The 22,262-nt window shown below is 35.2% G+C and overlaps 1 protein-coding gene across 1 annotated transcript; it reads right to left on the reverse strand.

Moving 5' to 3' along the window:
- Nucleotides 1-268: 268 nt before the first annotated feature.
- On the reverse strand, nt 269-21,750 carry LOC148954929 (catalase-like). Its single transcript, XM_089099191.1, has 3 exons — nt 21,513-21,750; nt 8,936-9,068; nt 269-731 (listed from the first exon to the last, which is right to left on the reverse strand). Exons 1-3 carry the CDS (start codon nt 21,626-21,628, stop codon nt 639-641), a joined length of 342 nt encoding a protein of 113 aa, XP_088955317.1. The 5' UTR covers nt 21,629-21,750; the 3' UTR covers nt 269-638.
- Between the last annotated feature and the right edge of the window lie 512 nt (nt 21,751-22,262).

Below are 22,262 nucleotides of genomic sequence, written 5' to 3' on the forward strand. Positions count from 1 at the left end.
CCCCCTTAAACATTCTCATTCTTCATTCCTCATTCTGCTTTAATGATCCACCCTCAAGACTAGAATGTCATTTACAGTCTACTGAAAGCTAAATATATTTTCGGTGTTTTAAAATTCTATTCAGTCACTTAATAAACAAATAGGCGGTCGAGGAATATACAAAAAAAAATTCAGAACTCTTGACAAAAAAGGACATAAATAAGCAATATTTTTCTCTGTATACAGGAATGACAACCATTATTTTAGCGCTAATGAAACGAAAAAAAAATTATGCGACATAACTTTATTTTAAAATAATACACCAAAATTTAACCAAAATAACTTAAAAGCATATTTATATATGAAGCCTAAACTAAACCTGAATTATAATAGGGTATCATACACTTCCACTGTGCCTTCAATAAAAGATTTAGTAACAAAACTCCCCAAAGACAGTAATAACTCAAAATCAAAGAGGTCTTTTCGGTTACTGTAGCCTCTCTGATTGTTAAAACCACGTTATCCCTACCGATAATTATACATGACAAGTTCCCACGGCAGCATAAACAATCATCTGAACTGCAAGCGACTGAGTAGCTTTGAGGTAAGTGGCAAAAGACACTCCCAAAAGCGGCGCCAGAGAAAAATAAAAACAAAACTTAAAGGCTGGCAATGAACTTTGCTCCCATGACATCCCTAATTCCTCCTCCAAAGGCTGGATCAACTTCACTAAAATTCTTGATGGCTCTTTCCTGTAAAGAAGAATTGATTGAATGGCGAATGAACAGATATAGCCTGAATACTGGCTGTATGTTAGAATCAGTAAGAACATATACCCGGCTTTATGAACCCAGCTTTTTAAGCTGGGTTGGGTGAAAATGAACTCGAATTATTTTGAATTGGTTAAGTGTAAACCAAAACAACTATATACATTAAAAATTAGGAAGAGGAAGGAATTCAATATTTAACGAAAAAGGACGATCTTTCGCAATCCGTTATCCTTCATCCGCAGAACATGTCCTAGCTATTTTAACCCTTTTCAAATTATAGTCCTAGAAAGCGGAATTAACTCCATTTTTGGTACAGCTTACTGTTTGAAATTCGGTCAGCCAGAGGAGCACTCAAGGCAATACATCGATTTTGCTCGGGAAAAATGTGTCCGCCGGTTTTCGAAAAAATATGGACTAAACAATAATAGATGGAAAGATCGGGTTCTTTGTCTTCCCTTCCTGATATACACTTAAAGAATAGTTTGATCTGCTAAAAAGTGAAAGTCGACCACAGCAAAATAAACCAATGAAATTGAGGCACACACTTTAATATGGAATTATCGGACTGTAATCTCTCCTTTTCGCTTGGGCTGTACCAAAAACTGTTCAAACTGATGTTCCAAATGAATTTTCAGCAAACATTGAATCATCATATGCGGTTGTGCATTTTTTGGTAGTAACGGCCACCAAACTTACAAAAAAAGGGAATATGAAAAAAAAAGCCAAGAATAAGCCAGAAACATATGGCACCAAATAACTTGAAGATATAACTTTCCTTTGAAGTTTTAGTTGTCTTTTGGAATCAAAATATTGCTAATTTTTTAATAATAACGGAAAAAACCACTGTTAAATTTAACAAATTAGTTTTGCTTATTTATTTCACAATCGTACTTGCTGTATTGGCCTCAAGCGGATAGTTACTGCAGTGAGTTTTTAGTAGTAGCAGTAAGATGAGTCCAGGGATAAAACATGTTGTTATTTCAATGTCTTTGGAAAAATCAACTTAAGAATTCTTAAAAATTAGTTTATTATGAATCTTGCGGCTGGTAACGCATGCTCAACCCAGCTCTAAATGGGTACCTGGAGAAATCTGGGGAAGGTAAACAGGAAGGGTTGAGCATAGGTTGGCTGGCCCCCCCCCCATGCACTTCCTGGCTGAAGGGCCACGAAACGGAGATCAGCACCGCCGTTGGACCTGGGTCTAGTCCGCATCCTACCTTTACCTTTAACGCATGCGGAAGTATATGCGTTTCAAAGACCACCAGCTAAACACAGCGTTTTGAGTTTTTACCTCGGACGTGCCTCAACAACTGCAAGGTTAAGAACTCTCAATTCGTGTGATGTCTAAGAATTAGTCAACGCTTCTTCCATTAAAAGAGCGCAGGTCAAACAGGCTAAAACAGCCTGAAAAAAAAAACATACTATAGCCTATTAGCGCAGAACAGCATGGGCATTGTTAATGTAGTGACAGTTGAAGTGATTGGTTACCAAAATAAAAAAAAAAAGGAAAATGGAAAACTGATGAAATAAAAAGGCTGTGCAATGAGACGTGCATCCAATACAAAAAAACAGACAAAATTAGCAAAGAAAATTCCAACTACAAAAAAAAAGTTACTGAGAAGAAAATACGCCAAGCTCTTTGATCCAACGAAACAGCAACTTCCAATGCCTATAAAAACAGATGGGCAAACTTGCTAAATGAAAACATATCAAGACTTTTGCTATCCTGGATACATAGTACTACTATAAAAGGTTGTCATTTTTCAAAGATGGACTGCTCGTTTCAGCAAAAATGTAAACCCATTACTAGACTAGATCCCTATAGGATCTGAAACAGAGACAACCATAAAAGCTTTCAAATCTAATAAAGCTCTTGACCCTGACGGAATACCGGCGATATTCCTCAAAGTAGAATACGAGATAGTCGATAACCTCTTTCATAAATTGCAGTCAGCGCATCTCATTTTCCGGAACCATAAGAAACAGCTGTGATAATTCTACTACATAAGACCTGCTCAATGACAGGTAGAAATGGGGGAATATGCACAGCACCTTCCAAACTAACGCAATGGTACAGAAAGAAATTAGCCTTTATTCCAGCCAATGAAAATTAACAGAGAAAACAGAGTGGATGGCAACTTCCTTTACTTGGAAGTCACACCACCTCTGGAAATCACCTTAAATAATGCAAAACGACATCTGAGCTGAGCCAGTACTAATTTGAAGTCCCGGTCCCAAATACGGAAACAGAAGCATATCTCTACCCAAATTAAAGTAAAAACTTGCGGCACACTGATCATCCAAATTGCGTCGTCAGACAACGTAAGGCATTCTCTAACCATAGCACAGAGAATATGTCTAACTCCAGCTTTACTTCTTCTGCTAGTTTCTGCAAAGCAGTTCACCCCATCCTTAGTAGAACATACCGAGATATTACCGGAAAGGCAGGAATATAAACCAAAATTCAATAAAAAATAGACCTTCAACCAGTCACCTCCAATACATGAAAACTTCCCAGCTTCTCAACTCAAATCTTCAATGGCTGAACACACGTGTTATGATGACATGGTTTCCCACTGCAACAGTGTACAGACAGCGTTTATAATCCATAACATCATCAGCCTGCAATATCTTGCAAAAGACAAATGCCTACCGATGCAAAAAAAAAAAAAAAAATCTTTTAACTGGAAAAGCCCTGAAACAGCTAGCCGAGCGTGATGGGACTCATGGGGGTTGATGAATAAGGAACAGAAGAAAACATTGTTATTATAACTAGCTATTTCAAGTTAGTTGTTATTATAACTAGCTATTTCTAGCTACAACGCTATAGCTAATTCAATAACGTTTACTGCCTGAAACCACGAAAACCTTGATGACACAAAAACTACTTAAGTTTGTTCTTTAGTGCTTCGAAATACTTGGTTATGAAAAGCTTAAATGTTTTTATCGTATCTTATTTTTCAATTTTGGTAGGCTTTTTATTATAATTTTTTTTCGTTGTCTAGAAGTCTAAGAGTCTCTCCAAGAAAAAAGGTTCAAAATTATATCCATTAGAAGAAATTATTGCTCTAGTAGGCGTAGGAGGCACTCAAGTCAGCAATTTTCATTATTGTGTTACAACACAGGATGTTTTCAATCTTCTGTTCATCTGCGTACTAGTCTGCTTTTGAATATCAGCAAGAAACTTCAAATGTGATTCTCTCCGTCTGTCATTCATACAAATTACTGAATTTTTGGACTGAGCTCTTCATTTAAATTATAGTTTTGATTACAATCTCCACTTTTTTTCTATCTTATTATTTCTAATTACACAAAATGAGCTAATGCAAAAAAAAGGTTGTTGTTGAACCTCAAAACGAACAGAAAAATGCAAACTATAGAATATATAAACAACCTACAAGGGGACAAGAGAAAAGCCAGACATCCCAACTTTTCCCAGAAAAATACTATGAAATAATGACGCAAAATATTTGGGTATTTCTTAAGAGGGTACAAAAGCAGCAGTTATTGGCAAGCTAAGATGGAAAAGGATTATTCGCAAGCATGTCAGTCTTAGAATGCTTAGGGTTCTGGCGTTCTCGAGTTCTGAAGGACAGAAAACAAATATAAAATAATAGGGGCAAGAACTAAGTTGAAATTCTAAGCCAATATTTCTTCTTCTTTTTAAGCAGCATAGATTTTCCAATTTTCTGGCATTAGCAACGCGCATTTTGTCAAACTTCAATTCGTTATCCTCAAAATACAAAGTTTATTTTTTTGCACGAATAAGTGCAATAGCCATATGACCACAATCAAGAGAAATATCCTAATTCATTACCAAAACCTACCATCCGAATTGAAACAAGTTAAAAAAATAGATTAAAAAAATAATCCATAAAAGCGATTTGACAAACCCGTTTAATATTTTTGGACTCCAATACATTTTTTTTTAGTCCAATGGAAACTTCTGACACCTTGGCCCCCATTTTGGCTTAAGAAAAAAGTTTCCAGTTATTCGTTTAAAGCTCCTACCTTCATTCCTAGCCTAATTTTAAGGTTTGGAAGATCACCACTTTTAACTTTAAGAAAGGATACGCTTAGGATTTGGCTCGAGTTCAAGAATTTTTTTTTTTTTTTTTTTTTTTTTTTTTTTTTTTTACCCCCTGATTCTGAACAAAGAATGCTCAAGTAGACTTAAAAATTATTAAAGCTTTCATAATAAAGGCCCAGAAACCTACAGTAGAGACTACAACAAACCTAAATTAAGATACTAGCAGATGAAAAAAAGAAGAAGCACGAAGCTTTTCTCTTTATTCCTTAAGAAAGTCTTTTGCTCTCATTTTGGAATAAATGAGCATGAAGTAGAAAATAATGATGTTCGGCCGAGTAGAAATAACTGCCTTCATTAGAAACTTAGAAACCTGGATGAATGCCTGTGTATTTTTTGGGATGTCCAGCAATATTAGCAACAATACACTTATTTTTCCCGGGGCCAAGAATCTTTCTAAAAAGTTAAACCTGACTAAAATTCAAGTGCCAGCCATGATTTTTTTTTTTTTTTTTATTAAAACCAGCCTTCACAAGATTTTCCAGACCTTGAAAGTGGGAACAGTGCGGTGGTGGGATCATGAAAAGACCTACCAGCACCATGACATTCATGGAAGTTGTACAAGTTCTTAGTGAAAAGTCTTAGCAATTTACTTTTGCCACTAATATAACCCCTTAATCAGTTTTGGATAGATAGAGAGGTTAAAGATAAAAACTTGAAAACAGCTTTTTGAACCCCACGGAGAATCTTAAACACTTATTGCTGAAGGGTCAAGCATTGTAAATATTTTGGACAAACAAAAAGCCAAATTTTTTCTGAATCTTGACATGAATTTGACAGGGCTATCAATCAATTTTAGGGCATGCTCACAAATCAAAGTAAATTCAACCACTTCGAATTGCTGAAATCTTCGGTCCCCGACTTTAAGACTACTGCTATTTGTGGCTCTCATTCCATGAAATTGCCCTGTACAAACGACTTTATCACCAAATATTTTGTCTTGGCAAATACATCTATTTGGTCGGGAGTCAGAGAATCTCCTGGTTACAAGAACAGCTAGGTCCAGCCTAATGGTCATTCTCAAAGGTGGCTAATCTCGAGTAATGAACCTCTTCTACAGAAAAAAATTTCTGTTTTCAAGGAAATTATGTTATTAATCATCGTCATCATCATTTTATTTATAACCCATCACAAAAATCTGGGCAGAGCCCAGAAAAAGACAGAGTAAAAGTCAAGAAAAACAAAAAAGAAACGACAGAAACAAAAACACACCTTGAAAACTACAAACAAGGGACGAAGAGAAATGACAAAAGATGGAAAGACTTCTGGCATTCAGTAGAAATCACCAATTAAGAAGCGTAAACTTGAATGTCCTTAAAAAACAAAGGACATCAGAATAGAAACTGTTTTGGGCCCCTAGACATATATTTGGTTTATTCATACCTAAAAACCACGTTTTTCTAAGGTCATTTTCTTTCAAATTCTCAATCATTCTTTTTGACTCTTTCAGATTTTGAAATTTTTGAAAAATTGAAAAATTATGACATTTTTAGGGCAGCATCACATTTTCGTCATTATCGTCACGATGAACCATGAAAATTAACAAGCAAAACTAATTAGTTAAATTTTACAACGCCTTACGTTCGCAAAATTTCAAACATTAACCATAAGCTAATTTCTAACGACAAGTACACCTTCAAAGAGCAGGTGCCCATTTTTAAGTTGTTTGGTGTAATATGTTGCTAGTAATTTTTTTATTGATTTTTCAGACATGTTTCTTATTTTTTAAATTGACACCCGTTACAACCAAAACTGCATAACTACATGCTGAGGGCTAAAAATTTCACTAAAAATTAGAATTTCCAATTTTCCCAATTTTTCAAATTATATATGGCTGTGTAAGTCTCCATTCACTTAACCGATTCAAACATGAGACTTCATTGTCACTGAAAGTCATAGATCCAATCGGGATCACGCGTCAACATTTTGTTCCCGGTATGAGCATTCCCGAAATATGATATTTAGAATCAAATACAAAATAAATGAAAAAAAAAAACAAAAAAAAAATGTTTTCGATCGAAACTAGAGCGACATTAAAACTAAAAGCGAACAGAAATTAATACTACTGCTCTTAGTTAGGCATAAATGAGCAAGAAGTAGAAAATAATGATGCTCGATGCGACTAGAAATAATTGCCTTCATTAGAAGTTTAGAAAAATCTTAGGATAAAATAAACCTGGATAAATGGCTGTGCATGTTGATGGTTAAGATTTTAGCTTTATGTCTTACGCTGATGACCTATTACTGATAAACTACAATTTATTTACACAGCAATCGAACCTAGACTACCTTATTTCTGATTACAAGAGTCTGGACATACAAGCAACTGCACCAAAAACACAGTTTATTGCATTTAATTTCTGTAAATTTTCGTAAGTGATTGGGCAAAGAGCAGCTGCACCAAAAACACAGTTTCTTGCATTTAATTTCCGTGAATTTTCGTAAGAGTCAGGGCATACAAGCAACTGCACCAAACACACAGTTTATTGCTTTTAATTTCTGCAAATTTTCGTAAGTGATTGGGCAAAGAGCAGCTGCACCAAAAACACAGTTTCTTGCATTTAATTTCCGTGAATTTTCGTAAGAGTCTGGGCATACAAGCAACTACCCCAAAAACACAGTTTCTTGCATTTAATTTCTGTAAATTTTCGTAAGTGATTGGGCAAAGAGCAGCTGCACCAAAAACACAGTTTCTTGCATTTAATTTCCGTGAATTTTCGTAAGAGTCAGGGCATACAAGCAACTGCGCCAAAAACTCAGTTTCTTGCCTTTAATTTCAGTAAATTTTTCGTAAGTGATTGGGCAAAGAGCAGCTGCACCAAAAACACAGTTTCTTGCATTTACTTTCCGTGAATTTTCGTAAGAGTCTGGTCATACAAACAACTGCACCAAAAACACAGTTTATTGCATTTTATTTCTGCAAATTTTCTTAAGTGATTGGGCAAAGATCAGCTGCACCAAAATCACAGTTTCTTGCATTTAATTTCCGTGAATTTTCGTACGTGTCAGGGCTTCCAAGCAACTACCCCAAAAACTCAGTTTCATGCATTTAATTTCCGTAAATGTTCTTTAATAGAGAATTTTCAGTCTTGCACTTCGGTGCCAAGGCGTTCATTTACGTTATAAATTTTAAAAAGCACGCGTCCACTTACTTGTGATCAGATCACGGGTATTATCCGCACAAGATATGCGAAACTTGTTTGTTTGAAGTTTGTTTTGACAAGCGTCTATTCGCTAATCTGTATTCTTTTGGTGCTTTACCTCATATTAGGTATATATTCCACTTGTGGGATTGAATGGGAGCAAATGATAAGCAAAAAGTAAGATTGGTATTATGCAACATCTTAATTTCCTTTTGTAGCTAACTCTTAGAAAAAAAGCGACTCTGCTACATAGGGTTTGATGTACTCGACCTCCTAGATGTTACTGAATCAAAAATTTGTAGTCCGTAAAATAAGCAAATTTTTTTGCGAGTCTATCAACTCGTATTACTATCTAGAATCGATGCTGTCAACACTGTGTGTGAGCGTGTGCTCTGTCTATATAGCTTAAATGTGTATAGTGCCATTTTTTTTATTACGCCGCTTTTTTCTTGTGTACAGCAGGCCAATGTATTATAATTTTTTAGATGACCAGCTATATTAGCAGCAAAACGTTCTATTTCTTCCGAAAGAGGAACAGAAGAATTAGATGAAAAATGACTTAAAATAAAGTGTTGGGAATATCCATATTAGTTATTTCAGTATTCTGGGTATTAAGTCGCAGGGAAGCTCCCACCATCCCCATGTAAAATAAAAAATATCATAAGCTAGCACAATTGTGATTCACAAAAAAATATACCACCGCTCTAAAAAAAACACCTTTTTCAGACTTCCGCCACCTCTACAAATATTTTTGCATTTCTGCAAATGATAAATTAGGTACAAATTGATACTTCAAAAAATTGCGAGATCTGTTATTGTTACAGTTGCTCTCGCATTACGAATAGCCTATAATAACATGTGATTAGCAGAATGCCCTTAAGCCTGAGGGGGGAGGGGTCCTTACAAACACACTAGAACTTACATTAGAAACTTATTAAAAACTTAGACAAACAAACCTGGATGAAGGGTTGTGCATTCTTTAAATGAACAGCAATATTAGCAACAAGACGTTTCTTTTCCTCAGGGCCGAGAACTTTTCTCCAGAATACCCGAGCTTGACTGAAATTATCTTCCTCACCTGACTCATACCTAGAAACAACTAGAAATTTAAGCGGTTTTACTTAGTGTTAATGCGGGTTAAGCACAAAAACGAAGAAGGAAAACAAAACAACACAAAAAAAAATAAGGGGATCTTATTCTGACTGAAATTCAGTTAAGGCTACCCTCACATGCAGTTTTTTAAGCTGCACAAAATAATCTAACTAAAAAAAATTCACACAATTTGCTAAAGTGATATCATCCTAAGGAATTATTCGTGTTCGTGTTTAAATTTAAGAAATATGTCAACATGGTGTGTCAAATTTCTTACAAACCGTGTACTTTTTTCTATTGCCTCTCAAATTGACGTAGATGCCAAATATCTTTTTTTTTTGCCAAATAGTCTTTATGACCAATAGGCAATATTGGCCATACTTCATTTTTTAGTCATAATACATTTTCATAATACATAATAAAATTGGTCATAATACAAATTTCGGGACTTTGTATTGGTCATGATTCATTGGTCATAACAAATTGGTCACAACTCATAAGTCATAATTACTATTTATGACCAATAGTGAAGTCCCGAAACTAGTTGTTTCCTTTTCTGAGAAAATTGATATTTTCATAGAAATGAGGTAAGCATGGAAGAGCATTGGCAACACTATGTGCTTGCAAACAAAAAGAAATAAAAAATATCTGAATGAATACTCTTTTCAAGAAATAATTTCCCTGTGTAGTCCTTTTTCCTTTTTGAAAATATATATAAACTGATTTGTTTGACTTTTTTTTAGTTTGACCTAAATTGGAATTGGACAGATCACAAACAGGCAGTAAAGAGAAAACGTTGCTGAATTACCAACAGCTTGGCTGTCAACAGTTATAATTCAGATTTTAATATATATATTTTAGAACATTGAAATAAATTTAAATTTTGAGTGAAAATGTTTGCTCTTAGTTCTTGCACTCAAGTAAGGATTCCCTTGGGCCAAAATAGGACCGAACCAGGAATTGACATAGCCTGCCAGCAGCCAGTAGCCTACAGACAATTGAAAAAGTTGCATAAATACAAACAACAAGTAGAAACAACAGGAATTTTTTTTTCTTAAGACAATGGAACCTTAACCCTAAATGAATATTTTGACCCTATATCCATGGGCCGTCCTCAGCAAAACAAATGAAAACATAAAAGAAACTCACACTAAAATACGACCATTAAAACTATTTCATTCGATAGGCCTAGCTGATAGTCACTAAGATAGTCCTAGCTGATTATTTTTATTTCACTCGAATGAATTGCCTTTTTTCACCTCACTTGATGTACCAGTCCTGGTTGAACTTCCCTAAAGTAAGGATTCCCTGAAGCCACAATGCTGCAGTATCTGTTTATAAAGGAGTGTTTTTAGGTTTGATGATATTATATGTGTTGATATCATCCATGCAGTACCTTGAGCAAGTGTCACGAATTATGGAAATTACTCATGGTTTACTCATTATTTTTATAAAGATATAAAATAATCTCTGTTCTGAAACAAGTACTTGGCCCCTTTTTTTCAGTGTTAACCTCGGATTTGTTATCAGTATATATAAACTCTACATAAGAAAGCTTTGATGAAATATTACTTAAAATGTGTGAAAAATTTAGCGAACTTAATTAAGCTTTTTGAGAAGTTAAAACTGGTGTCTTATTCATGCCTTTTGGTATGTGGACATTCTGTAACCCCTTTGGGGAAGGGGGAATTCATAAATTCTTGTAATCAGGACATTCCCTGACTGGATTGTCAAACCTTAAAGAAACTTGATCAATTTTTTTAGAATAAATTCTTATAATGAAGAGCTCTTGGAATTGTTGGGCTTTTTGAGGATCAGAACACGACCTGATTTACGTAGAAGAGGTCAGTGAGAGATACCCCGTAAATATATGTCATCAGGACCTATTGCAGAAGGGGTTACAGAATTTCAGCCAAAACTAGTTGGAAGTAAAACTAAATTCCCTAGTTATTCTTTTTTTGATGAGGGAGGGGGTGCTACTCATTTTAGCCTTTTGGCGACGAAGTGGTCTCGTAATTTGTGTCATTTAGACAGTTGCCAGACCAGTGGAAGCTTATGGGAAGTAAGAACTAGAAAAGCAAAGATGTTGGAAGCACAGACAAATACAAAGGTCGCATAAACAGAGGAGCGACCAAGGGAAACAGAGTAGGGCCTATCCAATTTTGGGGCTGTTGGTAAAGAACAATATACTTTCAATATGTTTTTTTTTGCCATTTTGTATGGAAGGCATAAAATTTAAGAGGCTCATTCGAGTGGAAATTTATAGTGCCAGTTCTTTTTTTGGTATTGTTCTATTAGCTCGAATCCACGCAGCGAAGATGACAAAAGAAACTAGTCAAACAGGTAATTTCAACGGAGATTTCTTATGCAGAGGATTGCAAACACTGGTTTCTGATTGCGTTTAAAATATTTAGACTTTAGTTTTTTAGGGTTTAGGGGGGGAAAGGTATCTAGGTTATGTTAGGTTACGTATTTAATATATGCTTTGCTTTACCCCCCACCCCCCCAAAGCCGAAATTTGTTTCGAAACTATTATATTTTCATCATATTTTGTTTTATTTCATTAACATTAACCAAACTTCACTTCTCGAGTGGCTTCGAGCTAAAAGAACAGTACCCTTTTTTCAAGTGTAAATAGTGACTGGACTAAAGTAAGATGCGATTTTTCGCAAAAAAACTGCCTTTATTTCAGTACAGCCGTTATTCATACACCTAGAATCGTTCCTGCATTACTTGAACAATAGCAAAAAAGAAGAAGTCTTCTTTTTGTGTTATCAAGTATCCCGAATATTGAGATAACAGGAATTTTCTTTTTGCCTGTTCTTACTAAATAGCATAACTGAACAATAAACTGTACTTTTCCTTACAAAACGGCTAACAGTTGATATCAACTGTCAAAGCCCACTGAAACTACGAAAAACAACACACACACACACACAAAAAAACAAAAAAAACAAAAAAAAAAAAAAAAAAAAACCAACAAAAAAAAAGAAGCAAGAATACTAAGCAACACAAGCACGGTTGTCACCGTGAAAAAAAAAAACACTAGATTTTAGTGATTTAAAATAATACCGATTTCATTTTGAACTCACATACAAAATTCATTTGTGTCGGAAATGAACTTTACCCCCACCCCATAAGATAGATATATACATTGGATTGTATATATGCAACGGATCTTTCATTATTTTGACAAACTATTACATCAATTTGGAGGAAAGAGTGGCTTATGAAAAAATATATATATATTACTACTGGGCATATATACTACTCTCGGCATATATTTGCACATTAGGTGGGCGAGACACAGTTAATTTTCAACGCAAATGAATGTTAAATTTGGATCCAGAAGGAAATTATGATTCTAAAGGTATGTTAAATTCTTAGCTATCTAATTAGTGAGATAATCAAAAATTTACCGGGGCCCTCAACCTATCCCCCAAAATTCTCTGGGTAAATTCCAGTAGTTTACTAAATTTGTTCAAAATATTATTAGTCAGACTGACTACAAATTTAATTTGATCTCTTAAATTTAAAATTTTTCATCAAGTTTATCCTTACAAGTCACTCTTCTTGATAGAGATGGGAAACAAATTTTTAATGCCCTCAAATTTATATCAAATACCAGTCACAGGAAATTTAACTGGCTTAAACTGTACGCCCCTCATCACTTAAGATGACCTGGTCTGGCAGCCGACCTACAACCACAATTTTAGTCATTTGAATAAGAATTTAAGCCATACTAGGTTTTTTTTTCCAAATTTAAAACATATTTTTCAAATTCATTAAAACCTTATAAACCAGGATTGGACAAGTTATGAGGCTCAAAACAATCTTAGTCCTTGTGTATGGTGTAGACCAATTTCTGAAAGTTTCATAGTTTGTCCAAGTTCTTCGAACATCTGTGCTCCTTAGAGGGATAAGGGGTAGAGGTAGCTATTTAAAAGGACCGGTAAATTTTTACCAAATCAAATTATTGACTTACAAATAAAGTGAATATACCACTTGATGCCTTTTTTATGCTCTTTCTAAATATAATAATCATTTTTGTCGGAAATGAATTTACCCCCACCCCTATATGTACCAATTCAGGGTATATATTTGCACAGTAGGGGGGATGGGGGCAAATTTTATTTCTGATTTAAATGGGAGGTAAGTTGAAACTTTACCCACACCCCCCTAATGTGCAAATGTATACCCTTAATTCGTATATAGGGGTGGGGGTAAAATTCATTTCCTACAAAAATGATTATTATATTTGGAAAGAGCATAAAAAAAGGCATCGAGTAATTTAACTAACTCTGTTGCTTCAGACATAGCCAAGAGCCCTTTATCCAAAATTTACTAAGAAAAGTAGGCTACACAAGGAAGTAAGAAAACTACTTACCAACAAAAAATGAAAGAAAAGGCACAGTATAAGAGTCACTGATGCTCTGGCGAAGGGTCACTTGGCTCATATTTAGTAATGAAGCTATGTGCAACTGGCTCAGGTGTACTTACAATCGTCGTTATAACAGGAACACAAACTTTAGGTTTTTCATAATTAAAAATCGACTGTCTTTGTCGAATTTGCATATCTTTGAGTAAATCCTTGTATGGGCTAATTATTTGTTGTAACTCCCGCTTGAACTTACAACTTCTTTCCATAAAAGGGTCACAATCAAACACAAGATCGGTCAATTCTTTTACAGTGTGTAGGATTTTGCCTAAAACATCTGTTGTGAGTTTTGACTGGGGAAGAGGGGCGTCATCTTCTTCTACGCTGTCGTCAAAATGTGCATCCATGAATCCTTCAACACATTCTTCGATTATTTCTTCTCCATGGGACTCGAGATACTCTTCAACTTCAGACTCCTCGATACCCTCGAATCCATCCCCTCCCACAGCCCGAAACAACCGAGTAATCTTGTAAATCTCATCGGACTGCGATTCTTCATCCGAATTATTAACAACCTCAGGCCATAATTTTTTCCAGCAGCGATTTCGAATCGACTGTTGAATATCCTGAATAGCAAACTTCATATTAACAATTGCGTCTGCTATATTGTATCTCTCCCATTCCATTGCGAAAGTGTTGACCGAATTTTTATCGACCAAATCCAAAATTCCAGTAAGAGTATGACGAATGTAGTGACATTTGAATGCTGATATAATTCCTTGATTCATAGGCTGGAGAATAGAGCCAGTATTCGATGGAAGAAATATCAGTTCCACATTAGGATGTGCATATACAAAGTCTTTAGATACGCCAGAAATATCATCAAGGACTAACAGTATCTTAAATGGAAGATTTTTGGCCCTTAAATACAGTTCAACTTCATGTACAAAGCAATTATTGAACCAAGATATGAATGAAACTGCTGTAACAAGAGTTTTTCGATTGTGAGACCAATAAATAGGAAGATGTGCTTTATTTTTGCCTCTCAATTCAGGAGGATTAGCAGACTTATGAACAAGCATTGGTTTTATGAAATAATCACCGGAAGCATTTCCACAGAATAGAAGTGAGACACGATTGTTCGACGCCCTATATCCAAAAGATTTCTGCTCTTCCTTAGATATATAAGTTTTAGCGGGCATTTTCTTCCAAAAGAACTTAGTTGCACTAGCACTAAAAACCTGTTCCGGTTGAAAGCCTTTCTCTGCTATAAAATTGTTAAATTCAGCTGGGAAGTCCTTTGCCACTTCATAGTCACCGTCACTAGCGATAGCTGTATTAGACAAATTTATACGCTTAAAAAAATTTTTAAACCAGTTTTGATTCGGTTCAAAGCCACTAGGAGATTGACTAGCTCCTGCAGTCTGGACAATATGGTCATATACATGCTTTGCATTATCAATTACGTCATCACTAGTTAAACCGATTCCACTTTGCATCTGTTCTCCTATCCATGACGAAACGGTTTTCTCCATAGTTTGTACATTCGAATCTTGAACTACGTGCACAAAATCACCGGCGTACGATGCCAAAATTTTTGCCTCGTTTTTTTTAATTGTTCGCACAGACGACTCATTTATTCCTATGAGTCTTCCAACGGCTGCATAACTTTCACCCTTTGCAATAAGGTTCAATATCTCAACTTTTTGATCAAGCGACAAAACTTTCCTTGCTCTTTTAACACGGAAATCTATATTCTCCTCACTTAATCGTTTGGATTCCATTTTGTAAAATTTAAAATCACAGAATTCACAAAATTTAATTTCTAATAGCGCGAGCAAACAACAACTACCGCGTGGAAACAGGTTTGGCAAATTCACAAGCGCGATCGTTGTCTCCTCTCCTTTTCGGCGCATAAGCAAATCTCAAAGCGGAACTTCCGCGGTTGGCAACAATACATTATTGATCAATTTTAAAACTACTCAAGACCGCGGAGCTCGCAGATTCAAGTAAACATGACAAAACATTTTGTGGTTAAACGAAGCTAGCATAATAAAACAATACAAAGGCACTTGCTATTTTTGATAAAATTAGGGCAAAAAAAAAAAAATCAGAATAAATAATATATTCAACTGGAAATGATTAAAAGCCCGCATCACAAGCCTTAAAAAGTACCAAGTAACATTGTAGCGAAAATAGGGAATTTGTCTGATTTATATACGAAACAGGGGGTGTACGTATTTATTTCATAAAAATTATTTAATTCCCATTCATCATTTATCCCTTGAATACTATAATGCACGAATCCCACCAGGGCTGCAGTCAGGGCTAGATGAAAAAATTATAAGGCTTGTAGGCTAATATAATTTTAGCCTCTCTTTCGACAGAGCATATTGGATCAAATATCAAAGCAAGCATGCTGAGGTCCTTAATCGAAAATACAGAAATTAAGATATTTGTTTTACGCTGAGTGGATAAACATAAGTTCCTAATTTCCTAAGTTCATGTTTTGTTTTAATGACTTAACAAAATCTCAGCAGGCTTTTCAAGCATCAGAACCCCTAGGATGCAGCTCACACTAGCCTATTGCAGCCTATACTAGCCCAAACATATATTAGCCTATATGATTGGGTAATAGACCATGGTTACAGTCACGCATTTTGGACAGTGTGAACCATTAAATTCAAAAGCACATGATGAAAACAGGAACTTGCACTGAAATTTAGGTACTCCCTGCAGCTCAAAAAGTGAAGTTAGGTTAATCTTAATAAAATATACCATAGTATGATAAAAATCTAATTTTCACATTATATGCACATTAGGGGGGTGGGGGTAAAGTACAGCGGGTCTGCATGCAAAATGTGTTAACTACAATTATTCTGATATTATGAAGTAAGAATTGTTTTCTGACTTCACACTGTCCCAATACTTTACCCCATCCCCCCTAATGTGCAAATATATAGCCAAAATTATATATTGCCAGTCTATTCTATCAATTCTCTTTGTCTTTTCTCAAGCTAAGTTGAAAGAAACTAGCGAAAGAACCCAGTTTACAGTGCGCCAATGGATGAACAACTTGAGCTGCAGGGGGTATATCATACAAGTACCGAAATTTATTTTGGATAGGACACAGAAATTCAAAAAAGCTTTAAAAAAACAGGCGCATAAAAAACACACTGGAAACGGGTCTGACTTACCCCTGTGTATGAACCTGGTTAAAAATACGTGCATTAGTTTCTCGACAAACAATGTGATTTAAAAACTAGTTATAAAAACTACCAGTTTTGACCCCCCCCCTCATCTCTAAACTAAACTAGAACAAGTAATGTTAGTAGATAAGGCCCTGCTTACAAATACCGAAAGATAACGCTAAAACAGCGATAAGCGGAACTGAAGACATATGAAACATTGTCATATCTATTTGCCATGTATCTTGTACGTCTCTATGTAAAAAGTATCTTGTAGTTCTCTATGTAAATCTCTATATAAAATCTCTATATCTATGTAAAAAGGAAAAGAGACATTTATCAGATAAAAAGGGGCACGGGGCCCCAACAGGTGCGCATTTATTTTTTTATTTTATTTTCCCATGAGCGGTTGCCTCGAACCAGTGGTTAGAAAATATCAGGAGAAGGCTCATTCAAACGGAAACTAAAACCACTAGTGCCCTTATTAGGTAACAGATCATAACGGAGAAAAGTCATGTCCTATAAAAATAAGGCTGACATGTTATCCAGAGAAAATTCTGAGACAATCAATTAGTTTAGAATTATTGGTAAGCTATAGACATGGCCCATCAATTTCACATCGTGCCGCATTTAAGTGTACAGTCTTCCAGTGTCAGAGGTCATACTGCAACATGGCGGTGCATTCGTTCCTATGCACATAAGCAGTCTATGTAAGACTGTATAAGACGTTGAAAGTGAAGCGTAAATGGCACATATTCCTTTTTTATGTAAGATAAAGAGCTGGCCTTGTCAATAATTAAATAAAAAAAAAACAAGTTTTTTAAACTGAAAGTAAGGAGCGACATTAAAACTTAAAACGAACAGAAATTATTCCGTATATGAGAGGGGCTGTTCCTCCCCAACACCTCGCTCTTTATACTAAAGTTTTTTAGTGCTTTAAAAAATAAAGTTGTGAGACAGAGTCAAACTTTAGCGTAAAGAGCGAAGCGTTGAGGAGGGGACAGCCCCTTTCATATACGGAATAATTTCTGTTCGTTTTAAGTTGTAATGTCACTCCTTACTTTCAGTTTAAAAAACTTATTTTTTTAATTTAATTTCTGATCGTTTTTTAGTTAATGCAGCTTTTATTTGCATAAAAATTTTACTTTTTCTTTTGCTAAATGGATGTCTTTACAAATTAACTTACGTAACTAACTTCTATATTCGTATATTTTTCTTCTGGCAAAAAATACAAAGTTGCAGATTTTTGCAGATATGAGCTTGAAACCTATGTTATAAGGTTTTCTGATACGCTGAATCTGACGGTGTGATTTTCATTAAAATCCTTTCACTTTTAGGGGCCCCTCTTTAAAAAATCGAGTAAATTTTCTCAGGCTCGTAGCCTGTGATGAGTAATACTAAACTTAATAAAATTTATATATTTAGAATCAGCATTATAAACACATTCTTTTGATACATTTATTGACAGCAAAATTCCGTTTTTAAAAGTTTCGATTACTATTGAGCCATATCGCTTGTTTTTTCATTGTTTTTTCTTTGCGTACATGTTATTGTGTATATGAGGAGGTTCGCCCCCTAATCAATACCACGCTCTTTACGCTAAAAGTTAAAAAAATTTTGATTCACAAACCCCTGAATCACAAAGGCCGTTTAATTAGAATAGATAGCTCTTTTGAAAGCACTAAAAAAAAACTGTAGAGTAAAGAGCGAGGTATTAACTTGGGGGAGAATCCCCTCACATACGTTATAATTTCTGTTCGTTTTAAGTTATAATATTCCTTCTTACATTTCAGTTGAAAAAACTTGTTTTTTTTTTTAATTTCTGCTCGTTTTTTAAATAATGCGTGGAAATCCGGCGCCCCCTTCATAGAAATGTCCCTTACCCCAAAGAAACATCCTCTACGGAAATATTCTCCAGAGTTACTCCCTCCTTTAGCCCCCCCTCCAGAAAAAATCCTTCCTGAAAATGGTTGTATACTTCCAAATAACCAATAAATAATGCTGGCAAGTCCGGCACCCCATTCATGGCAATTTCCCTTCCCCCATGAAAACTTCCTTCATGAACAGATCCTCCAACATAACCCCCGACCCACCCATTCCTACCACAACCAGAAAAAAAACCTCCTGAAAACTTCTGTATACTTCCCAATAACCAATACTATCTGTTAACATTGGGTAAAGTTCATAACTTTTAGCCCTCCCTCTGGGACATTCGGGGGATTACGTCACCTTCAAAGACCGATTCATAATATTTCATACCATTTTGAACAAAATGGCTCTCTCAAAATTTTGATCGGGTGACTTTGGGGAAAAAATAAGCGTGGGAGGGGGCCTAGTTGCCCTCCATTTTTTTTGGTCACTTAAAGGGGCACTAGAACTTTTAATTTTCGTTCGAATGAGCCCACCCACTATATTCTAGTACCACTGGGTCAAAACGAACAGCCCTGGAAAAAAAAAAAAAAAAAAAAAAAAATAAAAACGCATCCGTTATCTTTATTATTGAAAAAAATGCAAAATTCCAAATTTTTTTAGATAGGAGATTGAAAACTCTACGGTAGGGTTCTCTGATACTCTGAATATGATGGTGTGATTTTCATTAAGGTTCTATAACATTTAGGGGGTCTTTCCCCCTTTTTTTGAAAATCAGCCAAATTTTCTCAGGCGCGTAACTTTTGATGGGTAGGATTAAACTTGATGAAAGTTATATATCTGAAATTAGCATTGAAATTTAATTCTTTTGATACATCTATTGGTATCAAAAACCCGTTTTCTAGAGTTTCGGTTACCATTGAGCCGGGTCGCTCCTTACTTACAGTTCGTTACCACGAACTGTTTGAAACCGAAACTCTAATTTTCACAATATACTCGTGAAAAAATCTCTTTGTTGTACTCATTCAAAATAAGAAAACACCCATTAATTTCAAATGAGTCTATAAAAATTTATACGAGTAAGAAACTAAGTATTTCATAGGAGTTGTTAGAGGCTACAGGTTTAATATAACTATAAAAAAAGGAAAATTCTTCTGCTGTGTTTAACTCACGGTTTTCTAACAATCCCTAAGATCGACCTAGCGAAGTTTGGCTATGTATTGATACAGTCAATGAAAGATATTGTTTTTTCTCCATTTGTGGATACATGCGCAATATCTGAATACTGTATAATTACTTGGCAAATTAAGAAAAAGATTAGTAAAAACTAATGTAAGTCGCGAAACAATACAAAATTATCACCCTAGTACAAGTGCTGAAAATATGGCAACAAAAAAAACTAACTTAAAACGTAAATTCAAACAAAAGATAAGCAACTTCCTCCAATGTAAAATTACGCACACAAGTCAACCATGACCACAGCTTCAGGAGGACGGCGACATCGGATTGTTTAGGACCTTTTATAATGAAAGAATCAATTTTCAAGACCGACTATTCAGATCTTCGCAAATTCCAACACACTTTCCTTAAAACATCTTAGTATCGTCGTCTGTCAGGCTTTATAGGAGGGGGGCGATTACCCCTACCTTCTTTTCTTTACACAGGTATATGATGCTACGAAACAAAATAAATAAGATGTTGTTAGCTCGCAATGCCACCGGAAATTGGGTTAAACCAGGGTTAGATAAAATACGTACTTAAGCCTAAATATCCTCATATCAGCTAAAAACGGTATGTATGTAATAAGGATGAAATCCATACATAATCTCCTAAGACCTAACCACGACTTATCCTCTATCAATGGGATGCCCTGTACAATGGGATATGCCCAAGAAACGGTCTTTCTGTAAGAATTCCACTTTTGTGTTAGGGAGAGGAGATTTCCATATATATGATTATATATATTTAACTAGACCTAATGGGAGGTAATCTCGTAAAATATGCCTAGAAGAAGATACGATAACAATACAGCAATACAAAGCCAGCAATTATCCTAAAGATCAATATAAAAAAAATTCATGGAACGAACAGTAAGTAACGAGCAACTCGGGATAATCGTAACCGAAGCTCTAAAAAAAATTACTTTGATAACGATATATACGTCAAAAAAATTCAATTTTAAAAGAATTTTAAATTTTATCGTGATTCTAAGTATGCAAAATTCATCAAGTTTAAAATTAACCTAAAAAAGTTAGGCCCTGCGAAGATTTCTCTGATTTTCGAAAAAGAACCAAACACACCCAAAACCGCCACTGGCCTTTACTAAAATTACATCATCAAATTCAGTATATCGGAGAACCCTGATGCGGAAGTTTCAAGCCCCTATCTACAAAAATCCGCCATTTTACTCGAATTATTCCATATACAAGGGGAGTGGGCTTCCCTCTCCATAGCCCCTAAATCTTTACGCTAAAATTTTAATTTTTCTTCCGGTAAGGTTTGAAAGCTTGAATACTCTAAGGACGACTGCTCAACTATAAGGGCAATTGGGATGGGATAAAAAGTATTTTTTACAATATTTCACGCATTTGCTTTATACAAGAATATTTCAAATCAAGTATTTTAAAGGCAACCGGTAAATATAGTCCTAGCAATCATTCATTAACTACATTTTTTGCACCTATAAAGTCGCTTCACATTTTCAAATAGCGGGGGGTGGGGGAGGGAGGTAAAGAGACAGCTGCCCCCCTTATACGCGGAGTAATTTTGATACGTTTTTAATATATAATTTTGATTAAAAAAAAACTTGTTTCTGTTTATTTAATACTACTATAAATAACATACAATTATCTAATTTATCATCATTATTTATTACAAGGGGATAAACAAGGCCAAAGTTCTAAATTTTATAGACGGCGTTGCCTACTATGGTAAAAATAATAATAGCTTAATCGAACCGCTGAAGTTCAATTGAACGCAAGTAAATGAGAAATTAATAACTTTTACCTTGTAACATCGCCAGAAACGGGAAATTTGGACTCTAGGTACATCTTAAGGTCCTTAGGTCCACTAAAGCTGTTAGGAAAATAATTTGGAGCCCCATCTTCAAAAGCAAAGGTCATTGGTCCATCTCTCTGGTAGTTTGAAACCCTTGTTCTATACGGGCAGTTCACGGGAAGCTGTAAGTAATTTGCGCCGAGTCGATGACGATGTGTGTCCACATATGAAAATAATCGCCCCTAAAGGCAAACAAAATTATTAATACCTGGGAATCTTCCTTAGAATCTACTCTTTTAAGAACTATAAACCTTTTGCAGAGATGGTAACTTTTCTACCTCTTTAGTAAAGTCTTCCCTGAATTTAATCTGTTTTCAAAAATTCCAGGAATTGATCCTACGGAGTTTTTCATTGATTTATTCATTTCTTACCTCTTCTAATTGTCTTCTTTCTTGCCTTTTTTTTATTCAATACTAATTTACTCCCTTCGTTTTCAGTGGCTCTTTAGACTAATTGACAATGAAATTCCACTAAAATAAGGGTGCTTTTCTCGTCGACTAATTACGAATTGGTGACTATAAGGTGTGGGGCTGTTTGACGTCGTTTGTAATTATTTAGAACTTGTAAGTGGTCACGGAATACAAATATCAAGTCAAAACAAAAATAATTTGTACTTTCTCTGAATCTACTCAATTTTTCATGCGGGGAAATTTTGCGAGGAGGAATTTCCGGGGGGTATACCTTGCACCCACCACTTTT

Source organism: Artemia sp. Qi Xiang Cuo, chromosome 2, assembly GCF_049724085.1.
Source record: "Artemia sp. Qi Xiang Cuo chromosome 2, ASM4972408v1, whole genome shotgun sequence".
Lineage (NCBI taxonomy): Eukaryota > Metazoa > Arthropoda > Branchiopoda > Anostraca > Artemiidae > Artemia > Artemia sp. Qi Xiang Cuo.